This window comes from Dromiciops gliroides, chromosome 1 (assembly GCF_019393635.1).
Source record: "Dromiciops gliroides isolate mDroGli1 chromosome 1, mDroGli1.pri, whole genome shotgun sequence".
Classification (NCBI taxonomy): domain Eukaryota; kingdom Metazoa; phylum Chordata; class Mammalia; order Microbiotheria; family Microbiotheriidae; genus Dromiciops; species Dromiciops gliroides.
The window spans coordinates 149099106-149119945 of NC_057861.1; the positions used below are offsets into that span (position 1 = coordinate 149099106).

The 20840-nt window shown below is 37.7% G+C and overlaps 2 protein-coding genes across 7 annotated transcripts in view; one reads left to right on the plus strand and one right to left on the minus strand.

The window, feature by feature from the left end:
- The first annotated feature begins 2477 nt into the window (after positions 1–2477).
- On the plus strand, positions 2478–10591 carry RBM12B (RNA binding motif protein 12B). Of its 4 annotated transcripts, none has more exons than XM_043977266.1 (3): positions 2478–2563; positions 6927–6982; positions 7642–10591. In XM_043977266.1, the coding sequence occupies exon 3, from the start codon at positions 7670–7672 to the stop codon at positions 9905–9907; it is 2238 nt and encodes a 745-aa protein (XP_043833201.1). In that variant the 5' UTR covers positions 2478–2563; positions 6927–6982; positions 7642–7669; the 3' UTR covers positions 9908–10591. The 4 variants fall into 4 exon arrangements, with proteins under 4 accessions (XP_043833201.1, XP_043833198.1, XP_043833202.1 ...); XM_043977263.1 differs by lacking the exon at positions 2478–2563 and adding an exon at positions 3018–3216; XM_043977267.1 differs by lacking the exon at positions 2478–2563 and adding an exon at positions 3397–3703.
- Positions 10592–11903: 1312 nt separating this feature from the next.
- CIBAR1 (CBY1 interacting BAR domain containing 1) overlaps positions 11904–20840 on the minus strand; it is a 41365-nt gene continuing 32428 nt past the window's right edge. The window contains exons 6-7 of one of the 3 annotated variants that reach the window (XM_043976798.1): positions 20333–20452; positions 11904–14465 (exon numbers count right to left, since the gene is read on the minus strand). In XM_043976798.1, coding sequence (XP_043832733.1) covers positions 14376–14465; positions 20333–20452 — 210 coding nt within the window. In that variant the 3' untranslated portion in view covers positions 11904–14375. The remainder of the gene's footprint in view (positions 14466–20332; positions 20453–20840) is intronic. The other 2 variants (XM_043976797.1, XM_043976796.1) reach the window with 2 other exon arrangements.

A 20840-nucleotide genomic window follows, 5' to 3' on the forward strand; every position in this document is an offset into this window, starting at 1 on the left:
AGAGAAATGCCTGGAGTAGAGAGAGATGGAATGTTTTGTTTGTGGCAAGGAGGTCAGTGTCACTAGATCAGAATACATGGTTGGGTAGTAATATGTAAGAAGACTGGAAAGTTAGAGAGGTTTAAGTTATGAAGGGCTTTGAAAGTCAAATAGAACATTTTTATTTAATCCTGGAGGCCACAGGGAACCACTGCAATTGTTGCAGGTGGGAGAGGGTGACGTGGTCAGACTTGAGCTATTGCAATGTTCCAGGCATGTGATGATGAGGGTCTGTGCCACAGTGGTGGCAAGGTTAGAGGAGAGAAGAAGGTGGATTTGAGAGATGTTTCAAAGGGGAAATTGACAGGTCTTAGCAATAGATTGGATAATGGGAGAGTAAGAGATAATGAGAAACTGAGGATGGCACTTAGGTGATGGGCCTGAGGGACTGAGAGGATGTTGTTACACTTTATAGCAATGGGGAATGTAGGAGGTGGGAAGGATTTAGGGAGAAAGATTATTATTGTTCATTATGGGTGAATTGGATTGAAGTGAGGAAGAGTCACACAAAGCAGTCAGCCTCACTCTTTCCTCCTGAATCAGGGAAGTACAGTGGGAGGACAAAATTCAAGATGACTGGCCATGGCCAGGATGCAGTGAATGACCCTGGCTTCTTTGATGTCTGACCAATCCCTAAGCACTCCACAGAGCCTGCTTCAGCTACTTCCTTGCCACTGGAACAAATTGTTCTCATTTGATAATTCTGACAGGGAAAGTCTTTACATACAGGGGGTAGACATGCCCATAACCTACCAATAGGTTTGAGGCCTGTTGGTTACCTTCAACTTGGTTTAGTCCTTCTGCTGAGATGGTTTGAACAGTGTGGTTGCTGCTCAAGCTGCAGATTCTTGGAGCTACAGGTGAGAATTGGGTGAACCAGGTAGATACCAAAGGTGGATGAGTAGCCCTGAGGTGCTAGTCCTCCTTGAACACTCCATATACCTCAGGGGAAAAGATAATGTTGAGTTTAAGATTTCTTCTGGACATCCAGTTTGAGATGTCTGAAAGGCAGTTGGAGATATAAGATTGGAGGTCACCAGAGGTCACCTGTCCCAACAGGATAGGTAGATTTGAGAATTAATTTGCATAGAGATGTTCATTTAATCCATGGGAGCTAATGAGATCACCAATTGACAGAGTACAGAAGGAGGGTTGGTCAGAGGATGTAGTCTGGATAAGGATCCAGCATAAGATTCTTGTTAAGTATGGGTAGCCAAGGAACAAGAGGATTCACAGGAATATTGATTTGATCAGATCATCCAAATGACAAAACTTTCCAGGAATAATGGTAGTATAGGAGTATTAATATTTGATCAAGGTTCCCAGAGCAAGGAATTCCATAAAATATCTCATCAGAAAAGGGCAACCAGGCACTTTAAGATAGTAAAGAGAGCTAAGGCATGGACTGCTCCATCTTGGAGTGGAATGTCTAAAGACAGACTTTAGTTCTAGAGCAAGATTTCTCGCTCACTGGTCCCTTTTAGAGAATTTACAGAAAGCCAAGCTACTAGAGTCACATTGGATACAACTCTGTGCACTGGTTTGATCTGTACCAATTCAAGAAGTGACCAGAAAGTTAACAGCCCAACTCCATTTAAGGAAGCCTGGAAGCATATCTTATTTGTTTATTCACGTTTGTATCCTGGAAATGTCTAGCACAGTGTAATGTACACAGTTGCATTTTTATAAATATTTGTTGAATGAATGAATGTGCATTGGAGATCTCCCCGATCCTTTTTTTTTTTTAAAGGGGGGTGGGGAATCCAGGAAGACACCATATCATTTCATTCCAGGCTGAGTGAGTCAATAAACATTTATGAAGTGCCTATTATGTGTTAGGCACTGGAGGATACAAAGAAAGCCACGACGGGCTCTAACCTGAGGGACCTCATGTTCTAAGGCAGGAAGAAAACACATAAAAATAAGCTGAAAGGACGGGTAGGAGGGAAAAGGACAAGCACCCAACTCTTAGGCACGGGCATGATACAGTTGGGTGTGGGGAACGATCTAAGGAGGTCTGAGTTACAAAGTTGAATTTATTTGAGCAGAATGATCAGTTTCTGGAAACATCCTGGAGATCAGTAAGAGATGAGGTGAATTCCCTGTGTGCCCTCCTTAAATGGTGGAGGATCTGGGAGGAACTCTTCACTGTCCAACCTTCACCCTCTCCAATCAGGGGGAGGAAGAGCCTCAGGTGCAGGCGGGGGTACTGAGGAGGTGTGAGTTAGAGAGTTGAATTCCTCTCACCAAACGATCAGTTTCTGGAGACACTGAGAAAGTCCAGGGGAGCTGTCAGTTGAAAAATGATTAAAGTGTCTGACTTCCCTTGGTCCTGTTAAATAGAGGATCTGGGAGGAGCTCTCAAACGTCCAACTTCCACTTCTTCCAATCAAAGGGAGGGAGGGGCCGAACTCCTATGGAGGAGGTGTGAATTACCGGGCTGAATTTATCAGTTTCTGGAGACAATGACGAAGCCCAGAGCGAAAGGGAGGAAGGGTTAAGACATAGAGAGTACGGAGGAGATGTGAGTTCTAAAGCTGATGCTGTCCTGGACTTCAGCATTCCTCTCTTCTTATACCCTCCCTCTCTTGCCTCCTCCCCCACCCTGCTTTCTAGGTGGTTTTTAGGTGTTGTCTTTCTCCCCTACTAGATTGTAAATACCTTGAAGGCACTGTCTTATGCCTTTGTATCCCCTGCGTTTAGCACAGTGCCTGGCACGTGGTTGGCATTTTGGAAATGTTTACGGATTAACTGACATCTACCCTTTTGCTCCTCACTAAATTTCCGGGAGACCAAAACGCAGACACAGACGTAGCGCCTGCGCAGGAATCACAAAGTAGAGGGAAGGGGCAGATTTCCTTGAGGAAAAAAAGACTTTAACGAGTTCGGAGACCGAATGCGCATGCGCCATGAGTTGCCTGGCGAAGAGGGGCGGGAGGAAGGGGAGAGCGCGAGCTCTGAGAAGGGAAGGCGCATGAGCGGACCAACTGCAAGTCGGTTTGTCTGGAGACCCCGGGGGGAGGGGTAGAAATCGCCGCCATTTTGTTATAGGCTTGCTCTGAGTTGGAGCTTTTTTTTTTTTGTCCCCCCTCCCCCCCTTTTTTTTCTCGGGAAGCGGTTGTGCTGCAGAAGGAGACCTCCCAGACTCGGCTGGGGGCTTGGGACTCGGGAGCCGCGGTGTGTGTTTATAACCGGGTTGTGGAAGAACTACGCTGCAGGCTCCAGGAATAGTGGGAGGGGTCCGGGCAAGTTGGGGGGGGGAGAATGGGGGGGGTAGGGGGGGAGGAAGCGAGCCGAGGCCGAGGCCGAGGCGGGGCCCCTCTGCGCCGGAGGAGGAAGCGGCGGAAACGGCGGCGGCGGCGGCGGCGGCGGCCGCGCAGGGAAGTAACCGCCGCCACTGCTGCGGGCAGCGTCCCCGACAAGAGCGCCGTGCCGTAGCTCCCGCGGCGCGGTCCTCCAGATCGCGGGCGGTCGCTGCCCGTCTCCCTCTCTCTGCATCCCTCTCTCCGCATCCCTCTCTCCGTGTTAACACCCTCCTCTGTGCTCTGGGACCAGGGCTCCGGCCCCCCGGCGCCGTGTCGGTCGGGGGAGGCCCAGGCCCACCTCGATTTCGGGGAGGGAGGAGGCGGCGGCCGCGCGCCTCCCCTCGGCTCCCCCGAGTTAGGTAGGAAGGAGGTAGCGGGCGACCTTGCCTGAGCCGCTGGGTAGGGGTGCTAGCTTCCCTGGGGGGAGCGAGTGACTTGAGTGCCCGCGGCCCTGGCCGGGGAGACGGACGGAGGCGCCTGCGAGGTCGGGCTTGAGTGACCCTGGGGGCTGGCCCCGGGCCTGGGGGACGGCGTCGGATCCCATCTGGCGACCTTGGCCTGGCGGGAACGAAGGAGCCGCTTGACTCTCTTGGGAATGTGGACGGACTCTAACGGCATTTGGCTCTAGAACCCGTGGTAATGGAGGCCCCTGGAGGACCCCCCCTTTGAGGAGGATGGAGGATGTTGAGGGGAATCCCGTGCACCCCGTGGAAACCATCGTCTCCATTATTTTCTTGTGTCTATCGGAGACTAAGGCTCTGGGCAGTCAGTGGCTTTGGCGCTCAATTGAGGGAACCGTTCCCAGACACCCAGATAGGCAGTCCACCGATGCTAGAAACTAATTGAGAATGGCAAAGGAAGAGAGAGACCCGTAGAGTTGTTGGGGGATCAGTCACGTTTGGTCCGAGTCTGAGAGCAAAATCACGGTTTTTGTCGTCATATCTGGAAGTCAACTTCAGGTGTATTAGTTAAAAGAATGTAGAGCGGATCTGATGCCAGAATTGAAGGGTGGTGCTTTGTTTTTGTGTGTGTGTCTTTTTTTGGGTCAAATTAGAGGAAGACTTTAATTTGTTGATCTTGTAGGAAGAACTGGTGAAAACAATTTTGCATTTAGTGGTTGTGTAAACTCGATGTCTTCGTTGCAGTTGAGTTCGCTTTTAAATTAACTTGTTTGTAAACTGCCTCCCTGCTTCAAGATTTCATTTAGCCTCGAAGGTTTTTGTTGTGGCTGACCATCTATGTGTAACTCAACAAAAGTAGGCAAACTTTCTCTACTTAGTTTTCAGAGTACAGTTGAATGTGTCTTGTGTTACTGTCATTTTGTCTTTTTTTTTTTTTTGGTATGAGGGTAGAAAAAAACATGGAAACAGTTTAAAGATTAAACTTGGTGGTTTGGCAAACTTTTGAAAGTTTGTATTTGGATGTGCTTGGTTAGTTTGCCAGACGAGTTTCACTGAAGAGTGAAAAACTTGCCCTTTCCCCAGTACCCTGTCAAGACCAAAATGTTTTCATGAAACACATTGGAATGTTTGGTGTAGCTATGGTGCTTCATTAGAATACCATATTGCCACCACCTTTAAAAAAATCTAGTATAATTCTGAAGTGGAATCATTAAGTGTTCACTGAACTACTTCATTAAAATGACTTACTTTTTTTAATATCAGTGTCATTAGAGATGGTTTTAAACCTCACACTTTTGGCCCTAGTACCATATCCCTCCAAAAGCCTTTAATTTAATTTTATATCTGCAAGGAATATAAATTGCTTCAGGAAACCAATTTACTTTATAGTAGGCATATTTTTACCTTACCTTAGGAGTAAAGGTGTAACTATATGTTCTATAGTTAATACTGTTTTCATCTGTTTTAACCATATATAAAAAAGTTTTCTGGACATTGTTTAGATCAGGGAATTCTGTAGTTATGCATAGACCCAGTGCTAGAGAAGTTTGCTTAGAGTGATCATAGCTACTTTCAGAGTGTTATAGATATTCCTTTATAAAAAGAAAAGATTAGGAGTATTCCTGGCAGTTTTTTCTTGGTGAGTAGTATAGTTACAGTAAATTTCATTAATTTGAAATTAATCCTAATTCAAGACAGTTAAAGATTTCTGTTTTGAAAATATTAAGGGGTCAGGATGTGTTTAATCTCCCTCAACAGTTTTCAAGTTTCTCTTTTTTAAAATATAAAATTAACTACAGAAGAAGCCTGTTTGTTTATAAATAAGGCTCCATAAGACACTTAATTGGACATGCTTTTAGTTCTGCATGGCTCAGAAAGTAGTTACTCTTTTTAAAAAATACTCCATAATATGAACTTTTGACTAATTCAGACTACCCTTCCTTTAAACTCCCTTCATTGAGAGTAAGTTTGGTGTAGTATAAAGTGTTCTGGCCTTGGAATAGAAGGCCTGGTTTCAGTTCTGGCCTTGGCACTTATTTGTGTGACTATGGGAAAGTCACTTCAACCTGCTTGAGCCTTACTTTTCTGTAACATTTCATCTCAGTCTATGATGGGATAAAAATACTTGTACAACCTTTCTTACAGAATTATTGTGAGGAATATTCTATGTAAAGTTGAAGGGATATGTAAATGAAATATTCCAAATTAATGTGATGTTACTGTTTCACTTGATTTTTCTATAGTTTATTTAGAACGTTTTGTAAATAAGTGCAATTTGGTTGCTTTGAAATGAATTAAGATCTTACTGTACAGATCTTGCTGCTTTGTCTGATTTGGTGGGTAACTGGTATGTAGTATTTTTTTAGTTAATTACATTTTTCTGTGTAACAGTAATTATCTGTAGGATTTCTAGTCTATATTATGTTGCTGTTCAGTAAAAGCTCATTTAATTTTAGCGACGATGTAGGGATTGTTGCAAGGTTTTAATGAAGACTAGTTTCTTTTTTTAAAGGAGATTGGGTACATGAAAGTTTGGTTCTGTCTGAAAGTTTGGCACTGTGTATCCAGTATCTACAAGTGTCACAGGTGACGAGACTTGGGTTGGATTGGATGTGTGGTTTACTTATGACAGAAGGCTTTCAGGCATTGTCTTTTATGGTTTCCTTTCCTTAGTACTTTGAATGGTTGGGCTGTTGCTTTATTTTGGTTAGTTTCAAAAAGGAGGAAGGAAGAGAATTATAATCATATCATGAGCTAGATTTTTGTTCCTTTCCTGGATGGAAGTAATGGAGGGTTTTCCTCCTAACAGTCTTGGAGCTCTTGAGTTTCAGCTATTCATTGTGGAACAGTTGATGATCAATTAATTTCAAGCATGTTTTCACCATTTGCTGACCTCAATTCTCATTTTATATTTTCTTTTCTACTTCTAAAATGGAATCAATCAGATTACTTAAAAAAAAATTTAAGCAAAGGCACAGTATGTGGCTTTTTGCTGAAGGAGACCTGATTTGCCCTTGGAACAAAGAAGAATATTTCAAAATGTGCCCATAATTCTGGTTCCTTACAGTGCTTCACTATTGTGTTATAGCCACTGAAATGGACATTCTACAGTAATCTGGCATTGTTTAAGACAAAATACAGATGGAACAGGCATTAATTATGTTTCATTTTCTTTCCACAGTTAAGTTGGTTTTACAGAATTATCAGGTCTTCGAGAAAAAAAAAATAAACAAACAGGTAAGCTGTCTAGAGCGTAATGCTTTTCACTGAGCCTTGTCAAAGATCATGGCTTTTCTCACAGAACTCTACCCGGAAAAATAGAATTGTACACCTGGGTACTTATGGCTTCTGCTCTTTATGTCTGATCTACAGTGCGCCATTGCTAGGTAGTTTTACATTGGTGAGCAGAAATCATCTACTGATAGAACTTGTTTGAGAACAAAATTCATCATGGTTGGTGAATAATTTTAATTCTAAAGTTTTTATTTTTGTCTTTTAATATTATATCAGTTAAGACTTTTCAGTGCAAGAGAGATTTCTAAGTCAAACCAAAAAGAGTTTGGTCTTGGTATGAAGCAGCAATTGGCAGGCTGTAGCCATGCCATGGAAGATTTGCTTTTTTTTTCTTTTTTTCTTTTTTGGCATTTGGATTGTGCAGGGCAGGTGATATGGGATGTTTCTTTGAGGAAGAAGTTGTTTTTACTTTTTTTTAAGTTAGGATAAAGTTCTTCCCATGATTTCTTTAGAATAAGATAGGATCAATATGTTTTGTGAACTTGAGTCTCGCTTTCATTCACAAATCTTGAATGAGACAGAAACTAGTAATTAAAGGTTTAGTTTGTGCTAAGATATTATAAAAGTAAGACTTGCTATTATGTGTACCTTTTTGTCTGCAGGTCATTATTGCTGTGGTTTGAGCTCAGCATGGCTGTAGTCATCCGTTTACAGGGGCTTCCTGTTATTGCGGGGCCTGTGGATATTCGTCACTTCTTCTCGGGATTGAATATTCCTGATGGAGGAGTGCATATAATTGGAGGAGAAATTGGGGAGGCTTTTATTATTTTTGCAACAGATGAAGATGCACGACGTGCCATGAGTCGGTCAGGAGGGTTTATCAAGGACTCCCCTGTAGAGCTTTTTCTTAGCAGCAAGACAGAAATGCAGAATACCATAGAAATGAAAAGAAAAAGATTTGATCGTGGAGGAAGAGAACTGATATCAGGCTCCAAAAGACCAGGATCTAGTAGTTCTGGTGCATCAGGGGTTGGCAGCCTATCTAATTTAGTTGAGGCTATTAAGAAAGGAATAAATAAACCTGGTTATGATCCTTCGGATGATCCAGAGGCTGGTTTTCATACCAATGGTACAAGACATGGTATTACGGGGCCAAGAAAAGAAACACGTACATTCAAATCAGATAACCGTTACTTATTTTTACGTGGTTTACCATACTCAGCAACTGAAGATGAAGTACGTGCTTTCTTTCCTGGATTATGTGTGGATGGAATCATTTTACTAAAACATCCAACTGGCAGAAATAATGGTGATTGCTTGGTAAAATTTGCTACATCTCATGATGCTTTAGGAGGGCTTCAACGCCATAGACATTACATGGGCTCAAGATTTGTTGAAGTTAGTCCAGCTTCAGAGCAACAATGGATTGACTGTGGTGGTAGTATAGATATAAAGGATGAAGTTCATTTCCGAAGTGAAGAGCGTTCTCCACAAAGAGGAATAAATGATGCACATTCAAAAAAAAGATCACGATCAAAATCTCCAAGAAGAGTGAAAAGACGCTCTCGTTCTCCTCACAAATATGGATTTTATGTTCACTTAAAAAATCTGTCACTAAGTGTCGAGAAGAGAGATATAAAAAATTTCTTTAGAGATACAGATCTGGCCAGTGACCAGATTAAATTTTTGTATAAGGATCAGAAAAGAACAGGATCTGCCTTTGTGATGTTCAAGACATTGAGAGACTATAATTCTGCTCTCGCTTTGCACAAATTTATATTATTTCATCGTCAAGTTCTTATTGATCCTATATCTAAAAAAACAATGCTGAAATTCATTGAATCTTATGAAAAGAAAAGATCAGGATCAGTGGGGAGAGAACGACCTGGGCATATTCCAGAAAAAAACTACCGGGAAGGACATTCTGGCCCCAAACTGTGCATATATATAAGAAATTTTCCATTTGATGTCACTAAAGTTGAGGTGCAGAAGTTCTTTGCCGGATTTTCTATTGATGAGGAGGATGTTTACTTGCTTTATGATGACAAAGGAGTTGGTTTGGGAGAGGCATTGGTGAAATTTAAATCAGAAGAACAGGCAATGAAAGCTGAAAGTTTAAACCGACGAAGGTTCTTGGGAACAGAGGTATTATTAAGGCTAATATCTGAGGAACAAATGCAGGAGTTTGGAGTGAATATTTCATCAATCCCAGGTGAGAAAATGCAAGATCATTCACAGACACGAGATAGAGATGAACATTCCCATTCAATTGATACACAAGGACCGTCTATGCATTCATTTGGCCCTCCTGGAAAATTCCGGCATCCCCCAGAGGATTTTCGTCAACAACCTGACAATTTCCGGCATCCTTCAGATGATTTCAGGCATCCCCCAGACAGACACCCACCAGATGATTTCAGGCATCCCCCAGACAGACACCCTCCAGATGATTTCAGGCACCCTCCAGACAGACACCCTCCAGATGATTTCAGGCAACCGGATAATTTTAGACCACCGCCTGATGATTTCATGTGCCCACCTGATGATTTCAGAGGTCCTCGTCCTTTCATGAATTTTGGTCCCCCAGAAAGTGAACCTTTTGGCAGGTTTGATTTTGGAAATAATAACATGGGAGGCTTTCCAGAGGGCAGATTTATGCCTGATCCAAATTTCAATTGTGGCTCAGGTAGAGTAACTCCTATTAAAATAATGAATCTTCCATTTAAAGCAAATGTCAATGAAATCTTGGACTTTTTCCATGGTTATGGAGTAATACCAGAATCAGTTTCAATACAGTATAATGAACAAGGATTACCATTAGGGGAGGCCATTGTTGCAATGGTAAACTATGATGAGGCTATGGCTGCTATTAATGACCTGAATGACAGACCAGTTGGCCCACGTAAAGTTAAACTAATTTTGCTCTAGAGGCTACTTATAAATTGAAATTTCCCCCCACAGTATTGGTGCAGCAAAATGCATTTGTATAAAAAAAAGTGTTTATTTTTAATTACCAAAAAACCCCCCAAACCTTTAATTTTGACAATTTCTGTGAACAGAGCAAGTTGTAAATAGTGGAATGTTTAGATCTTTTTTCATAAGTTTTTTTTTGTGTGTGTGCAAATTGCCATCTAACTTTTTTAAATTTTCAATTTCATTATGCTTTTATTCTTTGACTGAGGAAGACAGCACTAATCCTTTAAATGATTTATGTAAATTACATAGTTTAACTTCAAGAATTGAAAAGTAGAGTTGTAATGTATTTGGGAAATTCCTCTTTTCCATAGTCCATAGTATCTTTATATGAATGTTTAAGGAAATGTTACATGATTGTTCAGGTATGACATTTTCAGTGCTTACCTGACTGTACAAATACAATTCCCTAACCCCCCACCTTGGATAATACTGTATTTAGTCCCATGTTAAATACTCCAAAATGGACAGAATGTAAACTTGAAAATTTCTTCTGTGAAAATCTTACTAGATTTGTTAAATTGTTTCATATGTTCACAGGGATTCCTAAAGTTTCCATGTTCATTACTTTACAGAATTAAAAAAAAAAATAAAGATACAGCTGAACGGACCAACTTATTCAATGTTTACTTGTGTTTGTATAAAAATGAAGGTAAAAAACCCCAAATATACCAGATTGGTATTTTGGGGAATTTTTAATGAAAATGTTAAAACTGGGGGGTGGGGCAGCTAGGTGGCACAATGGATAAAGCACCAGCCCTGTATTCAGGAGGACCTGAGTTCAAATCCAGCCTCAGCCACTTGACACTTACTAGCTGTGTGACCTTGGGCAAGTTACTTAACCTTCATTGCCCAGCCAAAAAAAATTTTTTTAACTGTTTACAATTAGGTAGGGCTAGATACTTTTAACTTATAACACTATTATTCCTCTCAATAATATCTGACAAAGTTTGTGAGGTAGCTTGATTTATTAACTGCAGGCATTAGTCTGATATATAAAAGTAATAGGAACTTTCTAGGTTCCTTTGTGAGGAAGAATAGACAGATCCAGAGTGGTTTCAGGGCTAAACAGCAGTTTATCTAAGTTCACATTGTTAATATTTGTCATTTATAGTATACCTGGTAGGTACCTGAGAGATTATGGAATAATTTTTTATGGATGTGAAATTAATACCCAAAGAGGTAAAATAATTTGTATAAACTCATACAACTAGAAAGTGGTAGGTTCGGGACTTATTCAGGCATTCATGACCCTACTCTACTACAACATACTGCTTCTTCTCAAAGACTTAGTTTACCAAAGGTAAACACTAATATACTCTAAAATCGAATTTTATAAGTTTTTTGAATATTGTATTGCATAGTTTTGAAAGTATTTCAAGTTTCTGCCACTTTTGTGAATTGGATTGATTGCTGCATTTAATTTCAAAAGATATTTAAAATTTTGGGGAATTCTAGCATAGCAAATACATTATAGTATGTAATTCTAAAATACATATAATTTTAAGTTTACTTTTATATTAGGCCTAGCAATTTCTAAAAGACTCAGGTATCCCTTGATTTTAGTAAACAAAGAAAATGTCATAAAATTTCTGTATCAGTATTTGAGCTGGTCGCTTATAAAAAAATTTACTAGTAGGTTTCCAACCTACAAACATAATTGCTTTTCTTTTAGACTGTAATTTTTAATGGCGCCTACAAAATACTTAGAAAAAAAATTACTTAAGTTTTCGACCTTTGTTTAGATAAGATTTCCAATTTCAAATTTTTCTCCCTCCCTCCCCCCCTCCCCTAGACAGCAGGTAATCTGATATATAACATTAAACATATTTCTGCATTAGTCATGTTATACAAGAAGAATCAGAGCAAGAAGGAAAAACTTCAAAAAAGAAAAACAACAGCACCAAAAACAAAAGAAATAGTATGGTCCGATCAGCATCCATATTCCACAGTTCCTTTTTTTTTCTTTTCTGGATTTGGAGAGCCTTTTCGCAATATACTTCTACAGCTTATTTCTTTATGAAGATTGTTTTAACCATTTTAAGGTTTTCTTAAATCCCAGCTCTTTAAGTGTGATAAGTTGAGTCACTTAACCTTTCTGGGCCTCATTTTCTTATTTGGATAATAAGGGTGTTGGACTAAATTACTGTTTTCATTTTTAAAGTTCTGTAATTGAAGTTTTCCTGTGGTTTTATGTCCCTTCCCACTATACTTAATAAACAAGAAAATAAAATTCAGTTCAGCTCTTAGAAATATTGAAAATCGTTGTATTCAGACCCAGCCAACTTATATCTTGATATCGTTTCTGAGAAGCCTAATCTGTGAAGTGTACTTTGAAAAAAAAGTCTATTGCAAGTGACATACAGGTATACTAGTACACTAATGAACTAAGGAGTCATGTCCAATTTTTTTTTTCCAGCATTCTATTAAGTTTCAGAGACAATGGTATAAACTTGTGACTGAAGATTTAAAATAGGTAGTGATCAGTAGAAGGCAATATACTCCTTGAAGTGGATGTCAGGATTATTAAAAGTACAATTTACTAGGCTTTTTTTTAATCACTTGTTTTATTGGCATTTGGTCTGTATAATACAAGGGCTTGGTAAACTCATTTACACCAACTTGGCATCCTTGGGGGAAAAACTGCTTTGAAATGTTATTATTTAACTGCTTAATTTCAGTAGTTAGGTAAATAATACCAGGAATCTGAGTGTAACCATTATCTTGTTAGAAATGTTGAGTGCTGGGGGCAGCTAGGTGGCCCAGTGGATAAAGCACCAGCCCTGAATTCAAGAGGACCTGAGTTCAAATCCAGGCCTCAGACACTTGATACTTACTTGCTGTGTGACCCTGGGCAAGTCACTTAACCCCCAATGCCCCAGAAAAAAAAATGTTGAGTGCTGAAAAAGACCACCCAGAACTAATTTTTTGAGGTAACCCTTTATTCTCCAGTGAAGCAGAATAAACCAATTAGAAAAATGGATTAATCAACTGTCAACATTAGGAATTTTGAAAATAATGGGAGCAGCTTGAAAAAGCCCCAGGAATGTAAAGTAATAAGCTTGTTCAAAAAAAAGTTTTAGGTGTTTTGATATTTCTGAAATAATTTTTTTTTTAATGGAAGGTCACATGGGGCAGAGAGAACTTACTCCCCTGTTTAGATATGTAGAAAAAATGTTATTTACTAGAGTCCTAATAGTAAGAACCTTCCATATGTATAACTGGCTAACTTTAGTAATACACATCAGATTGTGGTAACTTTTTAAACATTTTTATGGTGGTATATGAAAAACATGTGAATGATTATATACTAATTGTAATATTTCAGAAGCATTACCTTTATTAAAAATCAAATCACAAAACCAACATAGTTTTTGTAAAGCCTTTATTTTATGTGTTGTGAATAGTTGGTTTTCTAGTATTCCAAAGGAAATAAATTTCACAATTAGTAAAATATGCTTGTCTGAATCAATGCAATAATATTACAAATGTTTTCCCAGAAGGAAATCCTGGAAATGAAAACGTGTCACATACCAAAATCCTATGATTCAAATGTTGCCAACCTGATATTTCTGGGTACAAGAATCAGTAATAATAAATTTTAGTATTTAGAAATCCTAATACAATTTCAGACCTTCTTTACTTTTACTAGTGGTTTGTGTCTCCCTATATGGGGAATAATAAGTTCTTTAAAGTCAGGATCACATTATAATAATTGCCTTTTGAAATTCATGAAGGCTGCCCCATATTTTTTTTCCTTTTATCAACCTACTCCCTTTATATTTTATGTAATATATAAAAAGACAACCTATTTCCTTAGACTTTAATTCTTTTGCTTTTTATTCCTTGTTGACTATTTAAGGTATTAAACTAGGTAATCTAGCCTGGAAAGTAATGAAGACTCCTCACCTTTTGTAATTGGTAACAAGTAAAACTGCATTTAAGTACTTTATGGAATGTTATTAGTTTGTCAGAATGATTCTGAAGGAATTTTAACTGGTAGGTTTTTTTTTTTTTTAAATGAATGCATGGAAACTGTTAGCTATATAGAAAACCAAGAGAAAGTGATACAGCTCTTTTGGCAATTGTCATATTTATCTGTGATATGACATCTGAAAGATAGTTTTCAAGATAATCATTTAACTTTGGGTAAAAGAATGGAACTAACAGTATGTTTTAAATTTTATTTTAGCAACTTAATTTTAGGGCCTCAGAAATTTCCTTTAATCACATTCCATTCTGAGGATAATTCCTCAAAAGCCATTAACTTTTAAAAACTTTAGGTTCTTGGAAATATTTGTTAATGGTGTGTGTATATATGTATATACATATGTGTTTAGTTTTAAAATTTTAACAATTTATCTAAATTGAACAATTTAATAGAAGCCTTGATTTTGAGGGAAACTTAAAAGCACATATAAAATTAATTTTCTTCCTCTGTAACTTCTAATTCATCATCATCCTCTTCGTCGTCATCTTGCTGATCTTTTCTTATCCGACTGGTGGGAATCTGCTAAAAATGAAATTTAACAAAAATCATTTTTTTATCTGAATACTGACCACTCTTTATTTTCAGGATCCTTTTATTTTTACTTTAACAGGGGTGCACTGGCCTACAATAAAATTATGCTTTGTGATTAAAAGGGCTATGATACTCAAACTATGAAGCATGAAAAAATAAGATGAAGTTATATGACATAGGTCTTAGCAATGATGGCCTTTGGGGCAAAATCATTAAGGTTCTGCCTTGACCAGGAGGATACATGAAACTTAAGATAATAAGGGGGCAATAAGATAACACATTCTAAAAAGATGATAATTTTAAAAAAAATCACAGCATTAAAGTTTTTAGGCTGTTAACTTAGCTTTTTTCTAATCCCATAATTAAGGACTGAAGATTTGAAAACAGCATTTTCATATGCCACCAGAAGCAAATAAAACATTAGCTATTTACATATAAAAAGCTTAGTTTTTTTTTTTTAGTGAGGCAATTGGGGTTAAGTGACTTGCCCAGGGTCACACAGCTAGTAAATGTCAAGTGTCTGAGGCCAGATTTGAACTCAGGTCCTCCTGAATCCAGGGCTGGTGCTCTATCCACTGTGCCACTTAGCTGCCCCAAAAGTTTAGTATTTTCAAAAAGAATCTCTAACTAGAATCTAACCTTTACAAAATTAATCTTATAGCATGTCATTATGTCAGCCAAAAGTTACATTGGGATGAGTATTTTTAAAAATTTAAGTGCATCAGTATACCACGATAACCTAAAAAAAGCACAGGGATTAAAATGGGTGTGAATACTGACTTTGAAATTTAATATCAAGGTAAACGGATCACGTGTAATTAATATTAAATGTTGAAGCCTTTTGTGGTATTTTTAATATAAAAATAACCATCAGCAAATATAAACCTTTAAATACATAAAGAAAAAGTCTATATAGTCATCTTTTATCAATTTTTTTTTTTACCCCAAAATACAAATTAACAAAGTTAACTGCAATATTAAACTTTATATTCTTTTACACTTAAGAGCATTTGTTTTGGGACAGGACTTGTGATTTTATCGGTATGGTTAACTCCCATGGAAACTTACACAGCTATAGTTTGGCATATGCTGCCTTCTAAAATTAAAATGCCCATCATTATATCTTATATATATATATCTTATTTACATATTGGCTCTTCTATTAGATTGGTAGCTCCTTGAGAGCAAGGAACATATTTTGCTTTTCTTTGTAGCTCTATCAATTGGCACATAGGAAGCATTTTGAAAAAAGTTTGTTGACTCTGACACCATTTTAGAGGGTTGTCTGGAGTTATTAAGAGTTTTAAGAGGCTTAGTATCCAGTGCCCATGAGGGAAGACTTTATCCTACTTTCTGTCTTTGAGGCTGTCCCTCTATCTACTATGTCCCACTGGCTCTCAAAGCAATGTTTTAAAAGAAAAATTAATATTTATTAACATGTAAGACATTCTAGAATAGAAAGCTCAGAATGGCTCCCATCTGAACAGCCAGCCGCCAACTATCTTCAGCTCTCCTCCATAGAGATCCAAATTTTAACAGACATTAATGTCTATCATGTGCTTGGGCAGTATGCTTTGCATTGGGGATGAAGACATAAATGAGAGTAATTAAACCATGAGCTTTTTTTTTATTCTACCATGTTAGCTATAAAAGAGAACTGGCAATGAAACAGGGGGACTCCAAATTCTACTTCAAATTTTGGGGATGATTAACTCATGTCATACCACTTTATTTTCCACTGTACTGAAATTATGATAGTCTTTTTTTACAACCCCTAATCTGCCCTAGACCCAGTTTTCCTTGGCCCAGGAGTTATTAATCTGTGTCTGTTTTTTTTGCATTTGGTAATTTTCAATATAATTGGTTTTCTCTGTAATCCCATGCCTTTTGTTGTATATCAAAACTACACACACGTGTATAAAAATACAAAAAACATTTATTATATATGTAGATAATTTACATACAAAATAGAATTTTATATTAAAAACGTCATTCTGAGAAGGGATCCCTAAGTTTCACCGACTTCCTAAGGAGTCCATGACACACAAAAAGGTTAAGAACCACCGTTAACAATCCATTTCACTGGAATATGTAAAACCTCTTTCCCACCTCTATTCTATGTCCCTACATCCTCAAACTTTTTAATGAACATTGTTTCTACTTCTTTAACTGAAACTTAGCCTTTTCCTGTCCTTTGAAATAGATCAAGGGTGGGAACTCTGCTCCCTAATGTAATTTCAGACCATACCTTTGGTTTTAATTTGGGAAAATATCGATGCTTTAAAAAACATCACTGCTGCTTCTCAAGTGAACCACAACCACAAAGAAGTTAAGTAAAACAAGCCAACTCTTGACAATATATTCTTACACCTACAGATTCGCCATACGTTTGAGTACTTTTTCATTGTTATTCCTCTGAAGTCAAAATTCATCTAATGTTTTCTAGTGTTTTCCTTTATGTTACTGGGTACACTGAGCAAACAATTCTCTTGGCTCTGGTTACTTAGCTTTGAATTTATTCAAGTAGTCAGTACTTCACAAACTTTTGAAGTTCTTCATGGCCATCGTTTCTTTGGAACATCAATACCGTTACATTCATATTCCAATATTTGTTCAGTGGTATCATGAACCATTGATAAATACCCACTTTTTTTTTTCCAACTACAAAAGTGCTGCTATACTCTAAATTTTTTTTTAAAAAGCATGGCCTTTTCATCTAAATCCAGTCCTTTTAAAACATATTCCTTAACTTTAAATCTTTTGATATGCAGTTTGTGTTTACTATTTTCCTCATTGCTGTGGCTGTCATTGGCTGACTTTCAGGTGACTCAACTTTTTTGCTGAATTTGGTAGATGGCTCACTGTCATCCTCTTTCCTTTCCATCATCCTTGGAGACTTTACTATTGTTCTGAATGACTTAGCTCAAAACCTCATCTCCTTTTCCATCTCACCCACAGCAAGGTTCAGGATCTCTTGGAATTGTACTGTTTTCAACAGCTTTGAAAATACATTTTGTTCACAACAACTCATTCCCTGTACTCTTCACCTCTTAATTTTTAATCTTAATAGCTTCATTTTCTATTTTCTCATCTGTTTTTCAGTCTTCCTACTTCACTTGCCTATATAGCTAGCCTGGTCTGCCATTTCAAACTTTCACCAACACAACTATGCTAAACTGCACCCAACAAGCCCAAAAAAGGGGAAGAGACCTCTTTCAAGTATTGCATATTTCTGTCCCTGGTAACCCTAATGTCATTCTCTCTGTTGAAAAACTAAAGTGACTGTCAATTGCAAATTTATGTCATATAATTTCAAAATCCGGCCCTAACTTTTTAGTTTACCCTTCATGCCTTGCTATTATCTACTAAGTGTTCTACCATCCCCACAAAACCCCCAAATCACCAAGAAGTAAAAATAGCTGCAACCACAAAGACTGGCTATCTAATGCCTTCCTATGCCTGACTGTGGTTTTCCTCAAACTAAGCATTTTCATCTCTCAACACAGAAGAGGTATGTCTTTACTACTTAGCTAAGGCAAATCACTTGATCCTATTCATTAGTATCTCTCTCCAGAACTTTCCTCTAGCAGTGATAATCTCTCATCATCTGCATTTCACTGGCCTCTTCATATATGCTTATAAACTTGTTGAGATCTCCCAATCCTAAAACAACTTTTTCATTAGATTTACATTTAGCTACTGTCCTATTTCTCTCTTTCCCATTACTGCTAAATTTGTCAAAAACACTTCCTGGGGCAGCTAGGTGACACAGTAGATAAAGCACCAGCCCTGGATTCAGGAGGACCTGAGTTCAAATCCAGCCTCAGACACTTGACACTTACTAGCTGTGTGATCCTGGGCAAGTCACTTGACCCCCACCCCACAAAAAAAACCCAAAACACACTTCCTGTGCTCAATGCTTCTACTTCCTTACTAGTCACTGTCTTCTAATAAGTCCTACTCCCATTATTCTACTGAAACTGTTCTCTCGGAGGTCAATAATCTTTTAGTTACCAAAACAGAATTATCTTTTCCCATTTCTCAACCCTTGACCTATGTTATTTTTGACTAAATTGACATGGATTTGTCAAACTTGACATGTCCAAAACAACTCATTATCTTTTCCCAAAAACCCTGCCATTTAACAGACTTATTTCTATCAATGGAACTTGGAATAATCTCATTTACTCCACCTGTTTTTTTGGTGTAAACCCCTCAAATTCCCTTTACAGATGAGAAAATGGACTTGGAGATAAAGTGGCTTGTCCACAATCATAAAAATAAATGGCAGAGCTAAGATTTGAATGCAAGTTCTGACTCCAAATCCAGCATTTTTCTATTCTATATATAGAGCTGTCTCAAGCAACACTACTTGGGTGTCAACTGTCACTTCAAACTCTTCATATGCCAAACTGAGATATTCTTTCTGCACATGTTTCTTCTTCACTATTTCTTTCTATAGTACCACTGTGTTCATCCAATCTTCCAAAGTTAAAACCTTGGCATTACCTTTTCCTATTCTATATCTAATCAATTAGCACGTCTTGTTGATTCCACCACAATATTGTTTTACATTGTTGACTTCTTTATTTCCACTATTTCTACTTTAGTATTATCCCCATCAACTTGGTCCTAGAACTATCCTTCATACTCCTGCTAGAGTATGTCTTGTCCTTTCAAAGATATGGCCATTCAGAAATTTTCAGTAGCTCTCTATCATCTCTTATGTAAAGTTCAAAGTCCTTTACTTAACACTCGAGGCTCTCCTTAATTTAGAGGACCAATCTATAATCAAATTCTTATATTACTATTCTTCATGTACTCTAAGGTTTGATCAGATTGGTTTACTCCATGCCTAAAACATCACAGGTCCTGCACCTTGTCATTGCTTTTATTATTCTGTATGCCTAGAAATTCCTCCTACTCACCTCTTTAATGGCTGAATTTCTAACTATTCTTCAAAGCCTGATTCAAATATGTCTTCTATGTAGCCACCTTTAATCACAGTAGCTATTACCAACAGGTAACAATCTTCCTCTTCCAATCTTATGTAGCACTTCTCAAGTATTACACTTGTCATTTCATGTGTATTGCAGTTATCTATATTCATATCTTGCTACCATGAGGGCAGGGACTATTATCTAACCTTTATAATAATGTTTACTGATTGCATAAACACATGTAGTATGCACAACAAGCTGAAATCTAGCTGGAGAGAGACAAAATTAATACAAAGCATTTAGAGGTGAAATAAAGAAAAGCAGGAAAAATAAACTTGTTGGGTAAGACTAATTATATAATTTTGTTTAGTTATTTTTAAATGTACCCTTTAAAGTTCTGACACTTAAATAGGTTGGAGTCTCTTCAGATTTTCTAGGTATGGTAGGAAGAGGAATGAACCCCAATGGAATAATAACAGGCCATTTTTCTATAGATTAACGTTCCTAGATTTGGTGGCTTGGTAGTCAACTTTTCCTATGTAGGGGGGAAAGGTCCAATATGGAGTAATAAATTCTAGTTGGGCACCTAATCCAATTCTATGTGTACAGTATAACTATGTGGTATGGACATAACAATATTAGCACATGCAAAAGAGGATTCACAATTCTACAAGCAACCAGACAGAATAGTGAAATACCAGCTCTCATAATGATGTTTTAATCTAGATGAAGAAATGGAGGCTCTGAGAGGTTAAATGATTTGTCCAAGGTCATGTTGGTCATTTAACAGATATACTTTAAAAAGGATTTTGAATCAAGTTTAAAATAATAATGTTAATATTTTAAGACTGGCAAAGTCCTTAAAATACCTCAATTTTAGTATCTAAAAAGTTTACTGATTTTTTGGTTTTAACTTACCTGTCCTGTTCCAGATATACACTTGGCAGAAATAGATCTCTGAAGAGGGGATTTTGAGTTTGCACGAACAATATCTAAACGAGTTGAATAGTCAGGTGGATAAAGAGAGCTCCGAAAAATCTATTATAATGACAAAAAATATTATACATGGAGGTGAAAACAAAATATCATATAATATTCTCCTTAGTTAAGGAGATTCCTTAACAAACAGTCTATTACTTTAGTTAAAGGCATGAATACTGTATATTTTTAAAGCTATCAATGCACTGGATTAAGACTTCACTTTAGAAAGATTACGGTTGAGAGGTTATGCTTGAAGATTAGAATTATAAAAGGTATAAACATTTGTAAATTCACTTAATGTTTACTGAGCACCTACTATGTGTTAGAATCAGGCCCCTTTAAGGGATACAAATTTGAGCAGCATGGAGCTTTTAGCTGGGGAAATAAGTATACAACTTACAGGACTTTTCCTACAAATAATTAAATTTCACACTTAAAAGGCATC

Bases quoted from the DNA above. Each gene is read 5' to 3' on its own strand.
- RBM12B (XM_043977266.1), top strand. From the start codon at position 7,670: ATGGCTGTAGTCATCCGTTTACAGGGGCTTCCTGTTATTGCGGGGCCT.